This window comes from Chrysemys picta, chromosome 5, assembly GCF_011386835.1.
Source record: "Chrysemys picta bellii isolate R12L10 chromosome 5, ASM1138683v2, whole genome shotgun sequence".
In the NCBI taxonomy this organism is placed as follows: domain Eukaryota; kingdom Metazoa; phylum Chordata; order Testudines; family Emydidae; genus Chrysemys; species Chrysemys picta.
Window position 1 is genome coordinate 60,429,376 of NC_088795.1, and position 18,435 is coordinate 60,447,810.

Sequence of the window (18,435 nt, forward strand, 5' to 3'; positions counted from 1 at the left end):
AAAAACCCCAAAGATTTAGTTGTATGACCAGCATAAATCATGTCTGTAATATCTAAAATGAACACATTTTTCCTTTTACTTTAATTCTGAATTTTCGTAAGAAACCTCCATTAATAAAATAATTTAAAATAATGGTCTAGTTTACAACTAGAAGTAACAAAATGTGAAATAGTTTTAATGAATAAGTATCTAATGACTAAAGTGTTATAACATTTTTACTTTGGGGACTACATATACTTAAAACTACTATCTTACTTTTTATTTGGATATAACTATCTAAAGGTGTATTTAAAAAACTGATCTTTGTGAAGTTTCTGGAAAGAATTCCATCCCTATTATTTCAGTTTCATAGCTATTATAACTGTAAAGTCTGAAAATGAGAAGTGGGTTACATTTTGGGTAGTCTCTGTGCACTGTAGACCAAATGTATATTTTAGGCATTAAGACAAAAAAATGTCACATACTTAAAAATGACTCATCTTAACATTTTTAATTTAACATTTCAAACATTTATGAAATGACATTGACTAAAACGAAATGACTTAAAGAGGACACTGACATTTTTACAAAAAGGGGTAGAATGAAGAAGAATAAATCTAGCCTAGAATGTTACCCACAATTAGATACGATCAAAAAACAAATAATGAGCAGGGCAGCCGTTAAAAGGAGAAGCAAGTCTGCAAAAATTACCAAAGAGATGGAAACCAGTGAAAGGCATGTTCATCCAGCCAAACAAATAGGGATTACTTGCTGCATATGCTGGTAATCTTCAACCACAGATTTTTGGACTCAACTAAGTCATTTTATGCCAAATAAAGATGTGTTTTTATTGTAGGGAAAACATTTTAGCCATTAGTAGAGCAACAACAGCTATTAACTGCAGAATGTATAAATTACCTGTGTATCAATTTGGACCTTAAATATTTGTGAGGGTTTTTAGCTTCTCTAATTTAATCTGTTAAAATGAATGGTTTTAAGTTGATATCTAGGATATATAATGCTAAGTGGTTCTCTGTTTTTTAAAATGTTGCAGATGTTATAATTTCATCTTTATGATTGGATTCAACCATTTATTGTACCAGTCTTCCCTCCTAAAATGAATTGGATTCTGTATAGCTATAAAAAATGTTTGCATTAGAAACATTTTCCTTCAAAATACTCAGACATTTACATGTCACTTAATAAACATTCAATAAAGCTTTTGTATTTTGTTCCATTAGTAATTAAAAGAAAGGACTACTAAGGTTATACATACTCATTAAAAAAGAAAAACAGCTTGCCTTATAGCTAAACCTTGTTTTCTTGCCTATACCTCACGTGGGACACAATAACCATGTCACCATAAACACATTAAACAGAACAACAAACAAACAAAAAAACACATAACAAATCCCAAATGCAAGAACCAACCCGACCCACCCTCCCCCACTGCCCCCCAAATTGTTCTAATCAACACTGAGAATAATGGAGACCATCTTTTATCATTGTACAGGAGCAAGACAGCAAAACCACTGGAGGCATAAATCTCATTTGTTTTAGTATAACACCATACTAGAGAAATCTTATAGTAGGAATCGTAAGGAAGTATTTTAATGTTATAGGAAGTTTTTAATCTCAGTTAAAAATTAAACTGATTTTCCTGAGAGAATATCCTCACACCAATGCTTATATTTATCTTCTAGTTTCCTCTCTCTCAAAAAAAAGAGATTTACTTTTTCAAAAGCAAAAATTGTTAGGTATAAGAAATAGAATACCAGCAACAGTATAGGCAGATATATTCATTTATCCTTCTACAAGAGCATAGAAAATATTCAAATCAACATGCAGTCCTATATTTACCTAATAATGACATCTCCAATTTCCTGTTTTCTCAATTATTTTAACAAACTTTTTCATCTGTTCTTATCAGCTTAGTGACATATATGTGCTTTCAGCACTTCACAGGATGCCAAGTAAATTAACTGACACAATTGCATTTACCATACTAAGATAAAACTTTGTTTCCAGAAGACTGTTCTAGTGATAAATTTTAGACTTCAAGATGATTTTTATGCAACTGAAAACTTGTATCAGAAATACCCAAGCAAACATCCTTGTGAAATAATTCTCTGTGAATATAAGTACTAGAGTCCTTTAGACAGTGTTGATTTACTGAAATAACTGATCTTGCAGTCAAAATATCAAACTGTATTCTGCATCATTACCAGAAACACAGAGTGGTATCAAAGTCTTCTACAGCTCACTGCATTACATGTAAATATCAACACCATTACTTCCACCTTTTTGTACATTCACAGCAAAATTAAAATAAAATAAGCCTGAGAGAAATGGTAAGGTACAGAAAGAAGATTTACTAAAGAACAGTTATGCATAAAGTGCTTTCAGGTTAACGTATAGATGAGCTGCATTTTGAAAGTCAAGCAGTTTATTTGAAGGTAAATTCTCAGATCAACATTTCACTTCTTATTCAGATTCCTAAAATAAAAGCTTTTCGCATCTCATTTAGCCATTTCATTATTTGCCTTCGTTCATCGTGTAGAATAGAATGCCAGGCATCCAGCCACCCACCAAAAAGAGAAGATACTGCAGCCATCTCTGATGATACAGATTTTTTTCTTCCTTAACACAGACAGACACACATACTCTCTCAAACAAGAAAAAACAGATTACTTACTTTGTAAAAAATCATTTTTAAAGTGCCGTAGAAACCCATGTTTTCTGTATTTTTCCCCTTCAGTGATTCTGTGCCCCCGAGTGTCCGACTGCTTGGTAGTCTCTGACAATATAAACCTTTTTCAGGTAGGTATGTCACAGACTCTAATGTGGACATGCTCGGGCACGTCAGAAAAGGAAGATTAGGCAGCAGAACCAGCAACAAAACTCCACACTGTAAAGGCAAATGAAGCTCAGTATCAAACCGCTTCTCAGGACACATACATACATGCAGCTTGCTGGAGTAGAACTTGAGGGAATAATGAGAGAGAGGGGGAAGATTATTGGAGGAGACTATGGCCTGTCAAAGCCTTGACTTAACAGATTCCTCCCTTAGCAGCAGAGGATCAGATTACATCTTCCCTCGTTCACGGAATGGTGCAGTCCAACCTTCAGCAATGCAGGCTGCACATCAATTATATGGTGCTCAGCTCCGGGGAGCCTGTAAGCACAGAGTACAGGAAGGACTTGAACAGGAAATTAAATAGCCCCCACACCAACATTCCCCTCCTCAAACTTGTCTTCATCTTTTCTTTGAAAAATAAAACATTTTTTAAAGTAGCCTTGGAGGCTGGTAGAATGTTATCAAACCATTTTTTTATATTTGAAAGTGCAGCATGCTTCAGATTTTTCCAGCTGAAGCAAGCAAGCTCATTGCCACTAATTACACTTATAGTGTAGCCCTCGGCGAGTTAACTGGACTTTCAGTGGACACAAATTAGTACTTAAAAAGTGCAGTTAATTTTAAAATAATTTGAAATATATTATTTGCCAGAAAGATGTTTGAAATATTCTGTTTGCTACACAATAAACTGGTTTGGCGAATTTAACACTTGCAACTTTTAAAATAGAAAATTATGTAATACGGATTAAAATATTTATTACTGTTGTGGCTAATCTGTAAAATTCAAGAGTATGTCCAGGTTTTCCTTGGAAGGCAGTCCTCCCAGTGCACCTTTAATATTCTGTACATCCTCTTCCCAGAAAATCTCCCTATTTTCAAAATTAGTTGAAGTTATACGAACCCCCCCCAAACATTAAAAAGCTTCAATGTCTGCTGCTGGTGTCCACACACAAACCGTTTGATGGTTTCTCTCTCACATTTAGAAAAATCTTAAGGAAAGCTTTGAATGTTTCACACACAATTTTCTAAACAACGTTTTTTGTTTTACAATTACTTGATACAACTATCCTAACAAAATTGATACAGCTGGTCAAAAAAGTTTGGGAAGAAGAGACCACACCTGACCAGTGAAAACATGGAATTCATTATAAGATAAAGTGTGACTGTAACAACTGGAGAGGAGCTATACTACTCTCTGCTCTAGGGAAAGCCTTCTGCACAGGATGAGAGAGGCAGAGGATGCAAACCTTTGAGAAGAACAGGGTGAATTCAGGCCCAAGACATCCCATGTAGAGTAGATATTTACACTAACAGTCCATCATACAAAAATGTATAGAATGGCAAGCTCCCCTCTTCATCAAATATTTTGATTTTCAAATGGCATTTGATAGCTTGCACTTACATATATTATGGAATATTTTTCAATCCTGTGGAATCCCAGTTAAAATTGTCAATATCATCAAGGCCATGTACAGAGATGCAAAGTGTTCTGTGTGGGTGAACAACCAGACAACAGAGTGGTTCAATGTGGATGCTGGCATGGAACAGGGCTGCATTTTATCTCCGTTGTTGTTTGGCATTGCCGTAGATAATGAAGACGTGTATTAGCAACACAAACACTGGTATAGCAACTTTGCTGATGATACTGTGCTATCCAGAGACACCCTTCAAAAGAGATGGACAGACAGACTATTTGGCAAAAATAGCAAGCCAAATGAGGCTGAAAATTAATTATGCTAGAACAAACATTACTGAAACCCAGTAACATCACATTAGAAGGCAAAAATACCAAGAAAGTAGAACAGTTCATCTACCTGGGCGGCACCATATTAACCAAAGGAGACCTTAAGAGGAAATGAGATGTTAACGATAGGACAGGCAACTCAACATAGTATGGCAATCAAAGATATACAGCACTAGAACAAAACTGAGAATTTTCAATTTAAACAATCTCGGGGCTAATATATGGCGGCAAGAGTTGGAAATCTACTAAAACAGACAGAAAACTAGACGCCTTCCAAAATAAGTGCCTATGAAAGATTCTGAACATTGACTGCAAAGACTTCAGCACCAACGAAGAGATCTGAAATACCACCAACCAGTTCTTTCCATCAGAATGAGAAGGACGCTCTGGATGTATTTGGGGCATGTACTCTGAATGCCAACATACAGATTTCCACACGAAACTGTCAGGTGAAAACCAACTATTGTGAGGAAATGAGGGTATCCAAGAGAAATGTTAAGAAGAACCATTTGCAGGGAGGGCAGAAGAGCCAATCTCAAGGAAGCAGCAGCAAATGACAGAGAAGAATGGAATGGACTGGTTTCCATCCCGTGCACCAACATTGGCACAGGAAGGATGTACAAAATATATTTTTTCCAGTTTGTGAGAAATGTGAGTTTCTGTAACCATTAAGGAGAACTGTATAATCAAAAGTTCATTAGATGTCCGTTAGCCAAAGTGCATTACAGACATTTTGGGGTGCAGTGCAAAATCCAGGGGCAATGCCTAGATGAGAATCTTACTTCTCCCCAGGAGTAGGATGACAACCCAAGGGGATGTCACTGGAATTTTTAGGAGAGAACTTTCCCTTGAGCCTGCTTGGAATTTCCATTTTTCCTATCAGTTAAAGTTAGAAGAGATCTGATAAATTGGGAGTCTTTTGCCCCCTTACCCCCTGTCCCCCCTCACACACCTGGCTGAAAGAGATGAGGTAGCTTCCAGCTTCCTCTCAGGAGAATGATTCTAGAACTCCTGAACAATTCTTTTGTTGCTCCTCCTGCTGTACAGAGGGTAAGAAAGTTTAGAGATGTCAGTCAAGGAGCAAAGCTCTGCTTGCCTGCTCCATGTACCACAGAAGTTCTGCCTCAGAAAAGACATGCAGTGCCAGAACAGCATCCTGTTATTGTCCATCTTCTATGTATGTATTTATATAGCCCCTAAACTGTATATCTAGGTGTCTCCCAAGTATTCACTGATTTATTCTCAACACCCATTAAATGGAAAAGCATCATCCTCATTTTACAGATGGGAACTGAGGCAGAGATTAAAATGACTTGCCCGAAGTCTGTGGCAAAATGGGAATTCTACAAATCAAAGTAAATCAAGTTTGCCATGGATTCCCAGGAAAGAATTTTCCCAGTGGAATTCTTTGAGCCTAGGTTAAAGAAGGTACTGTATTTTCTGGCATATAAGACTACCTTGTAACCCAGGAAAATCTTCTCAAAAGTCGGGGGTCGTCATATACGCCGGGTGTCGTCTTATAGGGCGGGTGCTGAAACTTCCAAGCTGGACTGGAGAATCTGCGGTCACCACATATGGTGGGGGGAGCTCAAAAACGGCCGCGGCCGCATCCCCGCCGTATGCGGCGACCGTATGAAAGCAGCAAGGGCGGAGCAAGCTGCAGGCGTCCGGGACGCCCGGGGTATGGAAAAAAGAGAGAGAGCGGCGCTGTGCCCAGAAAAACACGCAGTAGCGCAAACACGCCTCTTTCACCCGTCTGGCCCGCCCTTGTATCCTATTACCTCCTTCTCTGCCTCTCAGATCTCGCTCCTGAGGACTGCTGTGAAGCGGCACAGGCACGCATGTGCGAGATCTGAGAGGCAGAGAAGGAGGTAATAGGATACAAGGGCGGGCCAGACGGGTGAAAGAGGCGTGTTTGCGCTACCGCTCTGATAGTCTTGGAGACAGGGAGGGCTGGGCAGGCAGGGAGAGCTGACCAATCCAAGCAGGCTTTGTATACAACAACCAGCCAATCGCCGGTAAGGTACATCGCTGTTGTATACTGGGTACCACATACAGTACAGCACCAGTATCTGTACCTGTTCCTACAGTATAGCACCAGTACATACAGTACAGTATACAAATTTCCAACAGTCAAAACCCCATCATGGCTCCATCAGCAAGAAGAAAGAAATATGAAGCCAGTTTCAAACTTAAAGTTGTAAACTTTGCCATGGAACATAATAACTGCGCTGCTGCAAGACAATATGGAGTAACAGAAAAGATGGTTCGGGACTGGAAAGCAAATGAAAAAGCATTAAAGAGTATGCCAAGGGGTAAGTGTGCATTAAGAAGAGGCACCCCACATTGGCCAGAACTCGAAAAACATGTAGCAGACATGGTGAATGAGCATCGCCAAAACGGTTATGTAGTGACACGAAATAAAATACGTTTGTTTGCACTTCAGTGGGCCAAATCTAACCCAGATCACAGCAACAGATTTAAGGACACTGTATCCTGGTGTACTAGATTCATGGGAAGGCATAATATGGTACTGAGGCAAAAGACGAAAATTGCCCCAAAATTACCTGCAGATCTTGATAGCAAAGTAAATAGTTTCCATCGATACGTAATACAACAGCGCACTAAACATGGCTATGCGTTAAGTAGTATTGGAAATATGGATGAAACTCCAATTAATTTTGATATGGTTGGAAATAAAACTGTCCATCAAAAAGGTGAAAAAACAATTTTAATTAAAACAACAGGACATGAGAAGTCCAGTTTTACAGTGGTACTAGGATGCACAGCTGATGGCGCCAAACTGAGACCAATGATTATTTTTAAAAGAAAAACAATGCCGAAACTCAAGTTCCCTGTTGGTTGTTTTGTACATGTGAATGAAAAAGGCTGGATGGATGAAGAAGGGGTAAAGCTATGGCTTGATAATGTATGGAGCAGGCGACCAGGTGGACTTATTCAAAAATGTAGTCTACTGGTGTGGGATATGTTCAGGGCTCATTTAACTCCCAGCACCAAGCAAAGGCTTGCAAGACTAAACACAGATGTGGCAGTTATTCCTGCAGGAGTGACATCGTTGGTACAGCCACTGGATGTGTGCCTAAACAAGCCATTTAAAGATCGCATTCAAGAACAGTGGAATGAATGGATGGTTAGCGGTGAAAAGTCATTCACAAAAGGAGGAAACATGCGTGCTCCACAGTTGGATGTTTTGTGCAAGTTTGTCATAAAAGCCTGGAATGATATTGATGCAGAAACAGTAATCAAGTCTTTCAAGAAGTGTGGCATATCAAATTCATTAGATGGTATGGAGGACGACTACTTGTGGCAAGATGAAGAGGAAGCTGAAGCTGAGACCACACCATCTGATACGGAATTCGATCCATACGATGACTGCCTTACAAATGTATCACAAGATGTCATTGATGTACTTATGATATCAGATGACGAACAGGAGGATTTTGAAGGCTTTTAAAGGGAAACTGTCATGCCAGCAAAACCTGTAAAAATACCATAGCTTGCAGTTATGATGGGCGTTGCTAACTCGCCAGGGACTTGCCCGGCACTTGCTCTCTCTCTATTGTTTGTTATCTTCCTCCTATCATCATCAGTTCCAGTTTGGTTGACAGCTTAGAAAACAAACAGCATGGCAGCTCCCATGGGTTTATTGTCTTATCCTTCCTTTCAGCTTTAGAGTGAATTAGGAAAAGTTTAATCCACTTGCACCGTTTTATGTTTACATGTTTGATGACAAACAGCCTTATGTTTATAAGTGACAGTTTTCCTGCTAAGTACCTGCATGTCATAAGCATTTGAATTAAAATTACCATATTGAAATCAAATCTGATGTTTTTTTAATTTTTATTTGGTGTGCGTTGGAAGAGGGGTAGTCTTATACGGCGAGTATATCCCAAACTCTATATTTTAACTGGAAAAATTGGGGGTCGTCTTATACGCCCAGTTGTCTTATACGCCGGAAAATACGGTAATTAACATCTTTGAGCTGTAGGCTGAACAATCTGAGAATGCTAAGCCTGGCAAAAATACATTCAACTGAGGCTCTCCAAAAAGAGCTTGTCGTCACTTGAAAGGAAGTAATCGAAGAAACTATCCATGCAAAATGGCAGTTTCCCAGCAAAAGGAAAAGTCTAAGCAGACAGACCCTAAACTGTTTCAATATTCTAGAGGACAAACTAAGCTGGATATGGTTATGAAAAACTGAAAATATCCTGAACAAATCGTATGGAATTAGGATAAATTGTACGGAATTAAGCTAAATCTTATTGAATTTAGGGTTAATAACTTTAGGGTACATTGTATTAAAATGAAATGTATATGTGGTGTTGTGGCATTGTATGGATCTTCTTTAGTAGGAAGGAGAGGATGCTAATGAACTTCCTCTGTTATCCATTTTTGAAGCCACCCTTCCCCCATGGAGATATACATATGCATTAATTCAAAGTGGATTCTCCAAGATCAACAGAGAGAAAAAAAAAACAACCAACAAACTAAACCCCAAACCATAACAGAACCCCCCTACAACTTTTGGATAAAAGCCTGGGTTTTAAGCTGACCCAGGCTTTTCCCCTGGTCTAGCAAACGGACAGGTTTGTCTTGGAGGGCCTCAATCCTTACGGAAGGATTGGAAAGACTTGGCCTAAGTAAGAGTGTGATGAACTCTGATGAACTTGTAACCACAAAAAAAACAACAACCCTAAGGTGGGGTGATGCCTCGTAAACTTATTAGCATGTGTGTAGGTTCTTTTAAGGTTTTAAGTATGTTTTTTCTGTAATGCTTTTTACCTTAAGAATAAAGTAGGCTTGCTTAGAAAGAACTCTGTGTTAACTGATTTCTGCAGATATAAATTATCAGTCTCTGAAGAGAAAGCAAGCAGATCTGTTTAGGCAGAATATTTTTGCTAGAAAATACATAGTGAAGGCAGGGAACTGGGTAGCCTGGGAATACTCCTGTCAGATGGAGAGACACTTGGGTCTCCACGTAGAAAGGCAACAGCAAAGGAGCTTGAAATTGAAAGTGGATGCCCTTGCTGAACCACTAAAAGGACATACAGCTGTAGTGGCCCTGAACTGTGACAGTGGCGACCACCATTGGGAAGATAGGATGATCCTTTCAGAGGGATATTTAACAAGATGGAGGGAAAAAATAAACAAATGAGGTAGTTGATTTTTTTTTTAAATATCTCACTAAGGAGAATTCTTTCAAATCTCCAGCTCCCACTATGCTAAATCTCCTTCTCCTTTGTATGTTTTTTCTTACAGTGGTCATAGCCTGATGGGGTGGCCTAATGGAAAAATATAGGGACATGGTAATAAAATCCACTCAAAAAATCTGCCAGCCTCCCTTTTCTAGTTCTGAGCCAGGTCAAGTTCTCAGCCAGATCCAGGGGCAACAACTCTGGAGCATGGAAAGAAAACTCTTGCATGAAGTGGATTCTGGCTTCTGCCAGATTGGTTGGCATTAAGCTTTTCAGCAGAGCATTTGAAAGAACAGATGCAGTGCACTTTAAGGAATGAACCTATGAGATAGTCACCTGCAATTCCCATTGGCTACAATGAGAGCTGACGAGGCACACGACCACTCAGTAGAAAAATGCCAAGACCAAGCTGAATTGAGGGGAAACAATTCCTTTTGTTCTGTAGCCAAAAACAGTACAAAGGTTAGTCTGGTATAAACAATGGTGCATAGCCTCAAAAGGACAGACTTCATCTGGGCTCCTTCAACTTCTTCACAAATATCAATTTGGTATTTCAACTTTTTTGCTTTCTTATGTATCATTATTTAGACTGTAATAGGACTCAAAGTGTACTAGGATCTTCCCAAACACAGAGGAAGGCATAGCTTCTATCCCAAAATGTACATTTTCTTATCTAGCTGTGATTTCCGTGTAGTTCTCTGTGGCTTTCATGAACAAGTACTTTGAGTCCTTACACAACTTTACTTCTTTTAAAAGCAGCAAAGAGTCCTGTGGCACCTTATAGACTAACAGATGTATTGGAGCATGATGCATCTGACGAAGTGGGTATTCACCCACGAATGCTTATGCTCCAATACGTCTGTTAGTCTATAAGGTGCCACAGGACTCTCTGCTGCTTTTACAGATCCAGACTAACACGGCTACCCCTCCGATACTTTACTTCTTTTTAGTATCTCCCAACTAAACTAGCTTTACTAATCATCTTAAACTCTGCCCATCAAATCTTGGCATTTATACTATTTATCCATTAAGCTGCAGTGCTGTGTATTTTATGAAAACAAAGTGGTCCTGAGCTGACTTCATACGTCAGATGTGAACAAAGTTGCATGTGTCTTAGGAGACTTAACTCCTCCTACTCTAATATATCTCATGAGAAAGAAAAAAGGCACATGCCGGATATACATGGAAGATTTAAGATAGCTGTTAAAGGAATAAACAACTATAGGAAATAAGTTAGCACCTGTACTGTCAGGGTAAAAACAAGCAGAGGATACTACTGCTATGTGGATTCAAAAATTGCACAGTGGAGCCACTTAAAACCATGGATTTGCCTCTCCCTATAAATCTGCTAACTCACTGTGGGAGTAGTAAGTTCTCAGCCACAACAGAGAAAATTGATCAACATGATCAACATGGACACGCTCTACCCATTTACTAAAGATTACAAGCTTGACCTTATAGCCTAGGTGGATGTACTTTTCAACAAAATGGGCTCATGTAATCATTAGCAGTTTTCTTAGAGGTTAAAGTGAAGTTCTGTGTTTCTATTTTACTTTTCTATTTTCTTCTCTTCGGATACATTACTGATGATTACTTTCCCCCACTATGAATGATTGCCAATCATTCTCTGATAAAACTCCCCCTCCCCCACAAAACTTGCTTTACCTGTTAATTTCTTTACTTGAATCATGACCATTATATTAGCCCAAAGAGTCACCATTTGCCAACAGTTATCACACAATGGAAACTTAGTTTTGCAGATATTATTTAGTCTAAATATAGGGTGTCATACTACTTATTCTAATTATATGGGGAAAATATATGGAAAACTAAGAATTGTAAGATGCAAATGTTTTAATGGTGACCACTGTATCTGGCAATCTAGTTCCCTTCCTTTTTGAGGAAGACAGGAAACATACACACACACATAGTCTACTAGGATTGTTGTGCCAGCCAGAGTGACTATGAATTATGGCACTGCATCAGGTGTTGTGCAACAAAGTTCCCAGATCTGGCTCAATCCTATGAATCCATGAATCTTTGAGCGGCCCCCTAGGTGGCACCAGGTAAGGTCAAGGGGTGGCGAAACACACCTACTTTTCGGCTGCTAGGGTGGTTTGAGAGGGGGTAGGAGAGAGAACAAACATATAATACCCATTTTCATCTTTGCCTGACATGTAATAGTCTTCAAAACCAATTGTGAGTTTCCATTCTCTAGAAAGACCTATTATTCTGAGGCCTAGTTAATCAATCTTCCCTCCACATTAGTTAAGTAAATATCTATATTTCACAATTCATATGTACTCAACATCAGCAAACTTTTTCTATCTCAGAAGACAACTTTTTAAAAACCACTTAATTATTACAATTCACAACAAATGGAAAAATTTCTACACCAAAATTACACAGTTTCCAGCAGACACAAAATCTTATTTCCCAGTCAGTACTGCCAGCTCTCTTAATTAATCAAAATTCACATTGTCCAATCCTTTTCCTGTTGGCAACATTTCTAGAACCTTTAACATTTTGTTATGTGGCATGTTGTAATTAAGACTGTCTATTACTTCTAATGAAAGACTAGATTGAATTACACAAATCACCCACAGAGTTATATAATCCCCAGAAGGACAGAGATTACAGTAAAACATTACACCATAGAAAGAACATTCTAGTTTTGGTTGTAGGAACATTTTCTGAGTGGAGAGACCCTGTGACAGTCTCACTAAGGTACTATACAATTAGCATTAAAATTCTATGGTGACTTTTGGCGACTTTAAATTTGCTTTATTATTCAACAGCGGCAGAGCTAACCGAGTCCTCCTTCACTCACAGCACAAACCCTGAGTCAGTTCCCAGGTTTAGGTGACCTATGGTCAGTGTAGGACATCTGTCTCCAGGGAGAGAGGCTCTGTGCCACCTTTGCTTCCCCATGACCCTCTGCTCTAAATTGCAGGAGACAGAATTCCACACTGTCCTTTAGCTGATTACCACAGTGCAATGCATTCTGGCCCTGCTCTTAGCACTCCTCTCCTGGATCCCTACATCCAAGCTACAGGTAGGGGAAGTGGATTGTGTATCGCCATCAACCACCCAGGGATTCCTTCTCTGTCAGAGTAATCCCTGGCTGCCCTTCAAAGGCATTGCAAAGATGACAGAGCCCAGGGCCAGGTTCTAACCCCTTGCATACATTTTGAAATGTTTTAAATGTCCAGCTGAATTTGCTGACTGATCCTTTTTAAAAATACAATTATCATTGTTAAAAAACTGGGATCAAATTGCCCTTGAATAAAAGCATATGTATTCCTCTGACTTCAATGGGAACAACATGCATCTGTGATTCCCCTATTAAACCTTACTGTGTGACTTTTTCCAAAGGTTTATAACTTTGCCAAATCAACACTGATTGTGACCCAAACACTCAATGAAGATTATTTCTCTGCCAAATTACAGCTTTCTGGATCCATATTTCAGTTATAGAGCTAATTTACAAAAAGTCACAAGAATTTGTATTTACAGGGGAAAAGTATATTTTCTCCTTGAACACAAGTGGCTCAACTGTTTTTGCTCAGACTTAAAAAATATATATATATCACGCTTGAGCAGAAATAAGGCCTGTCTGCAAATTGCAGCCTGAAAGATGAATGTGTTGGAAAAATATGAATTCCTATTTCCAGTTGATTAGAATAAGAAACACTCCAGCAACCTCAAACTATAGAAGATACCAGTGCTCCATTTAAAATGTTTGCTAACAGTTCCTGTACTGTAATGTATGTGGATTGTTTGGAAATACAAGTTAAACCCTAAATTTATAAAATTGTTCCTCTCCCAATCTCTCCAATACTAGGGATGTAGAGAGGATGAGTGGTGGGGTTAGAGTTCATAGAACAAGAGACTGGAGATTGAGCCAGGAATCTCAGCTGAGGCACAACCAAGGATTAAATGGGTACAAAGACTGAACTTTTGCACTATTAATAATAATAAAAAAACCTTCATTAAAAGAACATTATTAAGATTGCAAAGTCAAGCACACACAAGTTAGGAAATGCCAGAATTTTAAGCATTTGATTACATGATCACATACTTTTTTTATCAACAGAATCCCAGCCTCATTCAGTTCACAGGATAGATAGTGCTCACTTAATGAGCAGCTAGTCAATATTTTGTTTTATGCTCATTGTTCAGTGGGTGCCCCCATGTCTTATTTAACTGCACACTATTCAAATCATGATCTGAAGTCAGAATTATTATCTTCCTCATGAGTTTCTCCATGGCACTTATCCCTATATCTCAGTGCTTCACAAACAAATTAATTTGTCTTCTTAACACCCCTGTGAGATGAAGGGGCAGTATTATCCCCATTTTATACATGGGTTGCTAAGGCACAGAGACAAAGGTCAAAAGTGTCTGGTAATTCTGGGTCCTTAAATTTAAGATGCCTAGGGCCTGATTTTCAGCTTACTTAGCATTATATAGCATTTTATATATTCAATCACAATTCCCACTGACTTCAGTTGCATTTGTGAATGCTCAGCATTTCTGCAACTCAGACCCCAGGGTATCAAGTTGGACACCCAAAAAGTGAGGGGCACACAATTAGTGACTACCTGTCAAAAGTTTGATTTAAGTGACCTGCCTATGACATAGGAACTCTGTGGCAGAGGCAGGGATAGAATCCAGTCCTCCAGGGCAGCATTCAACTAGCTTAACTGTGAGACCCTCCTTTGTCTTATAGCAATCCCCTGCTTCATTCACTACACATCTTCCATCTTCTGCAGCAAATGAAGGAGCAGCCCTATGAACAACTGCCTCCTTCACTAAACAACCCATCTTGTGCTCTCAATGTGGCAAATGTGATCATATAAAGACAGCACCATAATTAGGCTTCAAAGAATTATATTTTTATCAGTAAATGTGGGTAAACATTGATTTCAGCACACAAACTGACAAAAAAATTTCCATGTATACATAGGCAAAGAAAAATGCTGCTTGAGAACTTAGAGTTCTTCTTCGAGTGCTTGCTCATATCCATTCCATTAGGTGTGTGCGCGCCGCGTGCACGATCGTCGGAAGATTTTTACCCTAGCAACACCGGCGGGTCGGCTGTGGAGCCCCCTAGAGTGGCGCCTTCATGGCGCTGAATATATACCCCAGCCGACCCGGCGCCCCCTCAGTTCCTTCTTACCGCCCCTGACGGTCGTTGGAACTGTGGAGCGCTGCTTAGCTGTTCTCCACTCTCCCTAGCTTACTTCATTATTCGTAGTTATAGTTATAGTTATAGTCCTAGTGTTGTAGTTTTAAAAGTTGTCTAGTTGTTTTAATAGTTCAGGGGATTAAGGGGGTCGTCTCCCCCTTTCTCCCCCGGCCGCGGGGCCGGGCTCATGCCCAACGCTCCCGGCTTCAAGCTGTGCGCCTCCTGCGCTAAGCCTATGCCCACGAGCGACCCGCACGACTCCTGTCTGAAGTGCCTGGGAGAGTCCCATCAAACAGATAAGTGCAAGATCTGTAAGGCCTTCAGACCAAGGACCAAGAAGGAGCGGGACTTTCGGCTCCGGCAACTCCTGATGGAGGCGGCACTTACTCCGGACGCTCCATCCACAAGTCAAGCCCCGGCACCTTGCGCCTCGGTGCGCAGTGCCCCGGCGGCACCGGCCATGACGACCACGCGAGTGGCGTCAGATGAGCCTTCCCGGCACCGGACCTCGTCGGCACCGCAAGCACGGCAAGTGCCTCGGCGCCGGTCATTATCCCCAGGGCATAAGAAAGCCCATAAGACGGGGACCTCCGTGCCGAAGACGCTGGCTCCCCCAGTGCCGGGGGTAGAGCCGCGTACGCCGGTGGAGCACCGGAAACAGGTGCCTCCAGCACCGTCGACTCCGGCGCCGAGGCCGTTGAGTCCGGTGCAGACGGCGTCTCCACCGAGGCCGGCGGTGATACAGTGCCTCCCGTCGACGCCAGAGACCTTCGCGGCGGCGAGAGACTTAATAGCTCTCACGGAGCCGGCACCGCCTCAACCACCGGCACCGACGGCACCGTTGACTCGCCCGGTCCAGTCGAGGGGGAAACCTGCCTTGATGCGCCCTCCATCACAAGGGCTGGAACCTCGGCACCGATCCAGGTCCCGAAGCAGGTCCCCACGCCGCTCGCAGTCCCGGCACCGAGTACCGTCTCGGCACCGGTCGTACTCGCGGCCAAGATCTTCTTCGCGGCACCGCTCTACGTCTCGGCACCGCTATGATCGTCGGCACCGATCAACGTCGAGACGTAGTTCTCGGCACCGCCACGGTCGACGCTCGACGTCGAGGGGCCGCTCCCGGCACCGGGCATACTCCAGGTCCTCGTCGAGGTCCAGATCCGACTCCCGGCACCGACGAGGTCATCGGCACCGATCGCGGTCCCGGCACCGATCGCCGGCACCGCGCAGAGATAGGTCATCTCCAGACCGGCACCGTGCGGCACCACAGCCCACGGGGCTCGTTTCATCTCTCTCGGCACCGCCATGGCCGTCAAGATCGGTGTCTCGCTCCTCGGAGGACCTGTCGAGATCGGCATATCCCCCTCAAGGGCAAGCCGAGGAACGAAACTTGGGCCATTGGCAGGAGATGGCAGAGGACCACTCTCATGGACCATCTCACTGGTCGTTTTGGACCCCGTGGGCGTACCATCAGGCGCAAGGGGCTCCAATAGCTTCGACCTCTCGCTCGGGTCACTCCGTTAGAAGGGCCCCGGAGTCCACCATCTCTCGGCCTCCGCCAGGGGGCATGGAGGCTTCAGTGTCCACACCACCCGACACCATGGACCCAAGTGCAGGTGATGCCCCGGCCCAAGAGCAGGGGGATCAGGACCCCCCCTTGGATCCAGTGCCACCGGAGGCATCCTCTTCCTCCTCTCCGGATGAGGCAGTGGCGGGCACTTCCTGTACGGGTCCCCCTCCGATAGATCTTCGGGCTCACCAGGATCTCCTGCGTAGGATGGCCCGTAATATGGACCTACAGGTGGAGGAGATAGTGGAGGTTCACGACCCGATCGTGAATATCCTTGGAGCAGATGCCCCATCGAGGGTGGCGTTACCTCTGATCCGCACGATCCAAACAAATGCGGATACGATATGGCAAACTCCTGCCTCCATTCCACCCACAGCGAGAGGGGTGGAAAGAAAATACTTTGTCCCGTCTAAGGACTGTGGGTACTTGTATACCCACCCCCAACCGTGTTCACTGGTGGTGGAATCAGTGAATGCACGAGAGCGCCACGGCCAGCAGGCTGCAGCGCCTAAATCAAAAGAGGCTAAGCGGCTCGATCTGTTTGGCCGCAAGGTTTACTCAGCCGGAGGGCTACAACTTAGAGCGGCGAACCAACAGGCGCTACTGAGCCGCTACAATTTCAACTCCTGGAACTCTATGGGGAAGTTTAAGGAGTTGATTCCCCAAGAGTCCAGGGAGGAGTTTGGAGCCATGGTAGAGGAGGGCAAGAAGGTGGCTCGGACCTCCTTGCAAGCCTCCTTGGACATTGCAGACTCAGCGGCGAGGACCCTGGCTTCGGGTGTCGCTATGCGCAGGATCTCCTGGCTTCAGGTTTCGGGTTTGCCTCCGGAGCTGCAGCAAACCCTACAAGATCTGCCTTTTGAGGGTCATGGATTGTTCTCAGATAAGACGGACTCTCGCCTGCAGAGCCTCAAGGACTCGAGAACAATCATGCGCTCCCTGGGGATGCATGTTGTGGGCCCCCAGCGCAGGCCGTTTAGTCCGCAGCCTCAGCGCTTCTACCCCCCCCCGCCTCGTCAGAGACAGGACTCGGCCCGGAGGCGAGGGCGAGGTGGTAGAAGAAGGTGGACCGGCCCTCAACCTGGCCAGAACCAGGGGCCACCTAGACCACCTTCAGGCCCCAGGCAGAACTTTTGAAGGTGCGGTCGAGGACGGCGCCCCAGTCATCCCCCAGGATCCAGCCCCCTCCTTTCGGGATCGCCTCTCCCACTTCCACCGTGCTTGGTCCCTTATAACTTCGGACCGTTGGGTCCTCCGCACGGTGGAGAGGGGATACGCTATCCAGTTTTCTTCATTTCCCCCCTCCTCCCCCCCTTCCCCGTCCCTCTTCAGGGACCCTTCTCACGAGCAACTTCTTATACAGGAAGTCTCTACGCTCCTCGCCATGGGGGCCATAGAGGAGGTTCCGGTGGATTTAAGGGGCAGGGGATTCTATTCCCGTTACTTCCTCATCCCCAAGTCCAAAGGAGGTCTGCGACCCATCTTGGACTTGCGCGGACTCAACAAATTCGTAGTAAAGTTGAAGTTCCGCATGGTCTCTCTGGGGGCCATTATCCCTTCCCTCGATCCTGGAGACTGGTTTGCCGCCCTCGACATGAAAGACGCATACTTTCACATTGCTATTTACCCGCCTCACAGACGCTTCCTCCGATTCGTGGTAAACAGGGTGCACTACCAATTTGCAGTCCTTCCCTTCGGCCTATCTTCGGCCCCACGGGTCTTCACGAAATGTATGGCTGTCGTGGCAGCGCACCTTCGTCGGCAAGGGATACAGGTGTTCCCGTACCTAGACGACTGGCTGGTACGCGGTCGCACCAAGGAACAAGTTCGCGATCACGTCCACATAATAGTGCGCACATTCAACAAGTTGGGTATCCT

The 18,435-nt window shown here is 43.0% G+C and overlaps 1 protein-coding gene across 16 annotated transcripts in view; it reads right to left on the reverse strand.

Annotated features, from left to right (window-relative positions):
• Positions 1 to 18,435, reverse strand: part of FBXW7 (F-box and WD repeat domain containing 7) — a 295,965-nt gene that overhangs the window by 44,506 nt on the left and 233,024 nt on the right. The window contains exon 1 of one of the 16 annotated variants that reach the window (XM_008166085.4): positions 2,675 to 2,890. The exons of the other annotated variants lie outside the window; for them this stretch is intronic. Coding sequence (XP_008164307.2) covers positions 2,675 to 2,830 — 156 coding nt within the window. The 5' untranslated portion in view covers positions 2,831 to 2,890. Of the gene's footprint in view, positions 1 to 2,674; positions 2,891 to 18,435 lie in introns of those variants that run through there. 16 annotated transcript variants of the gene reach the window in all.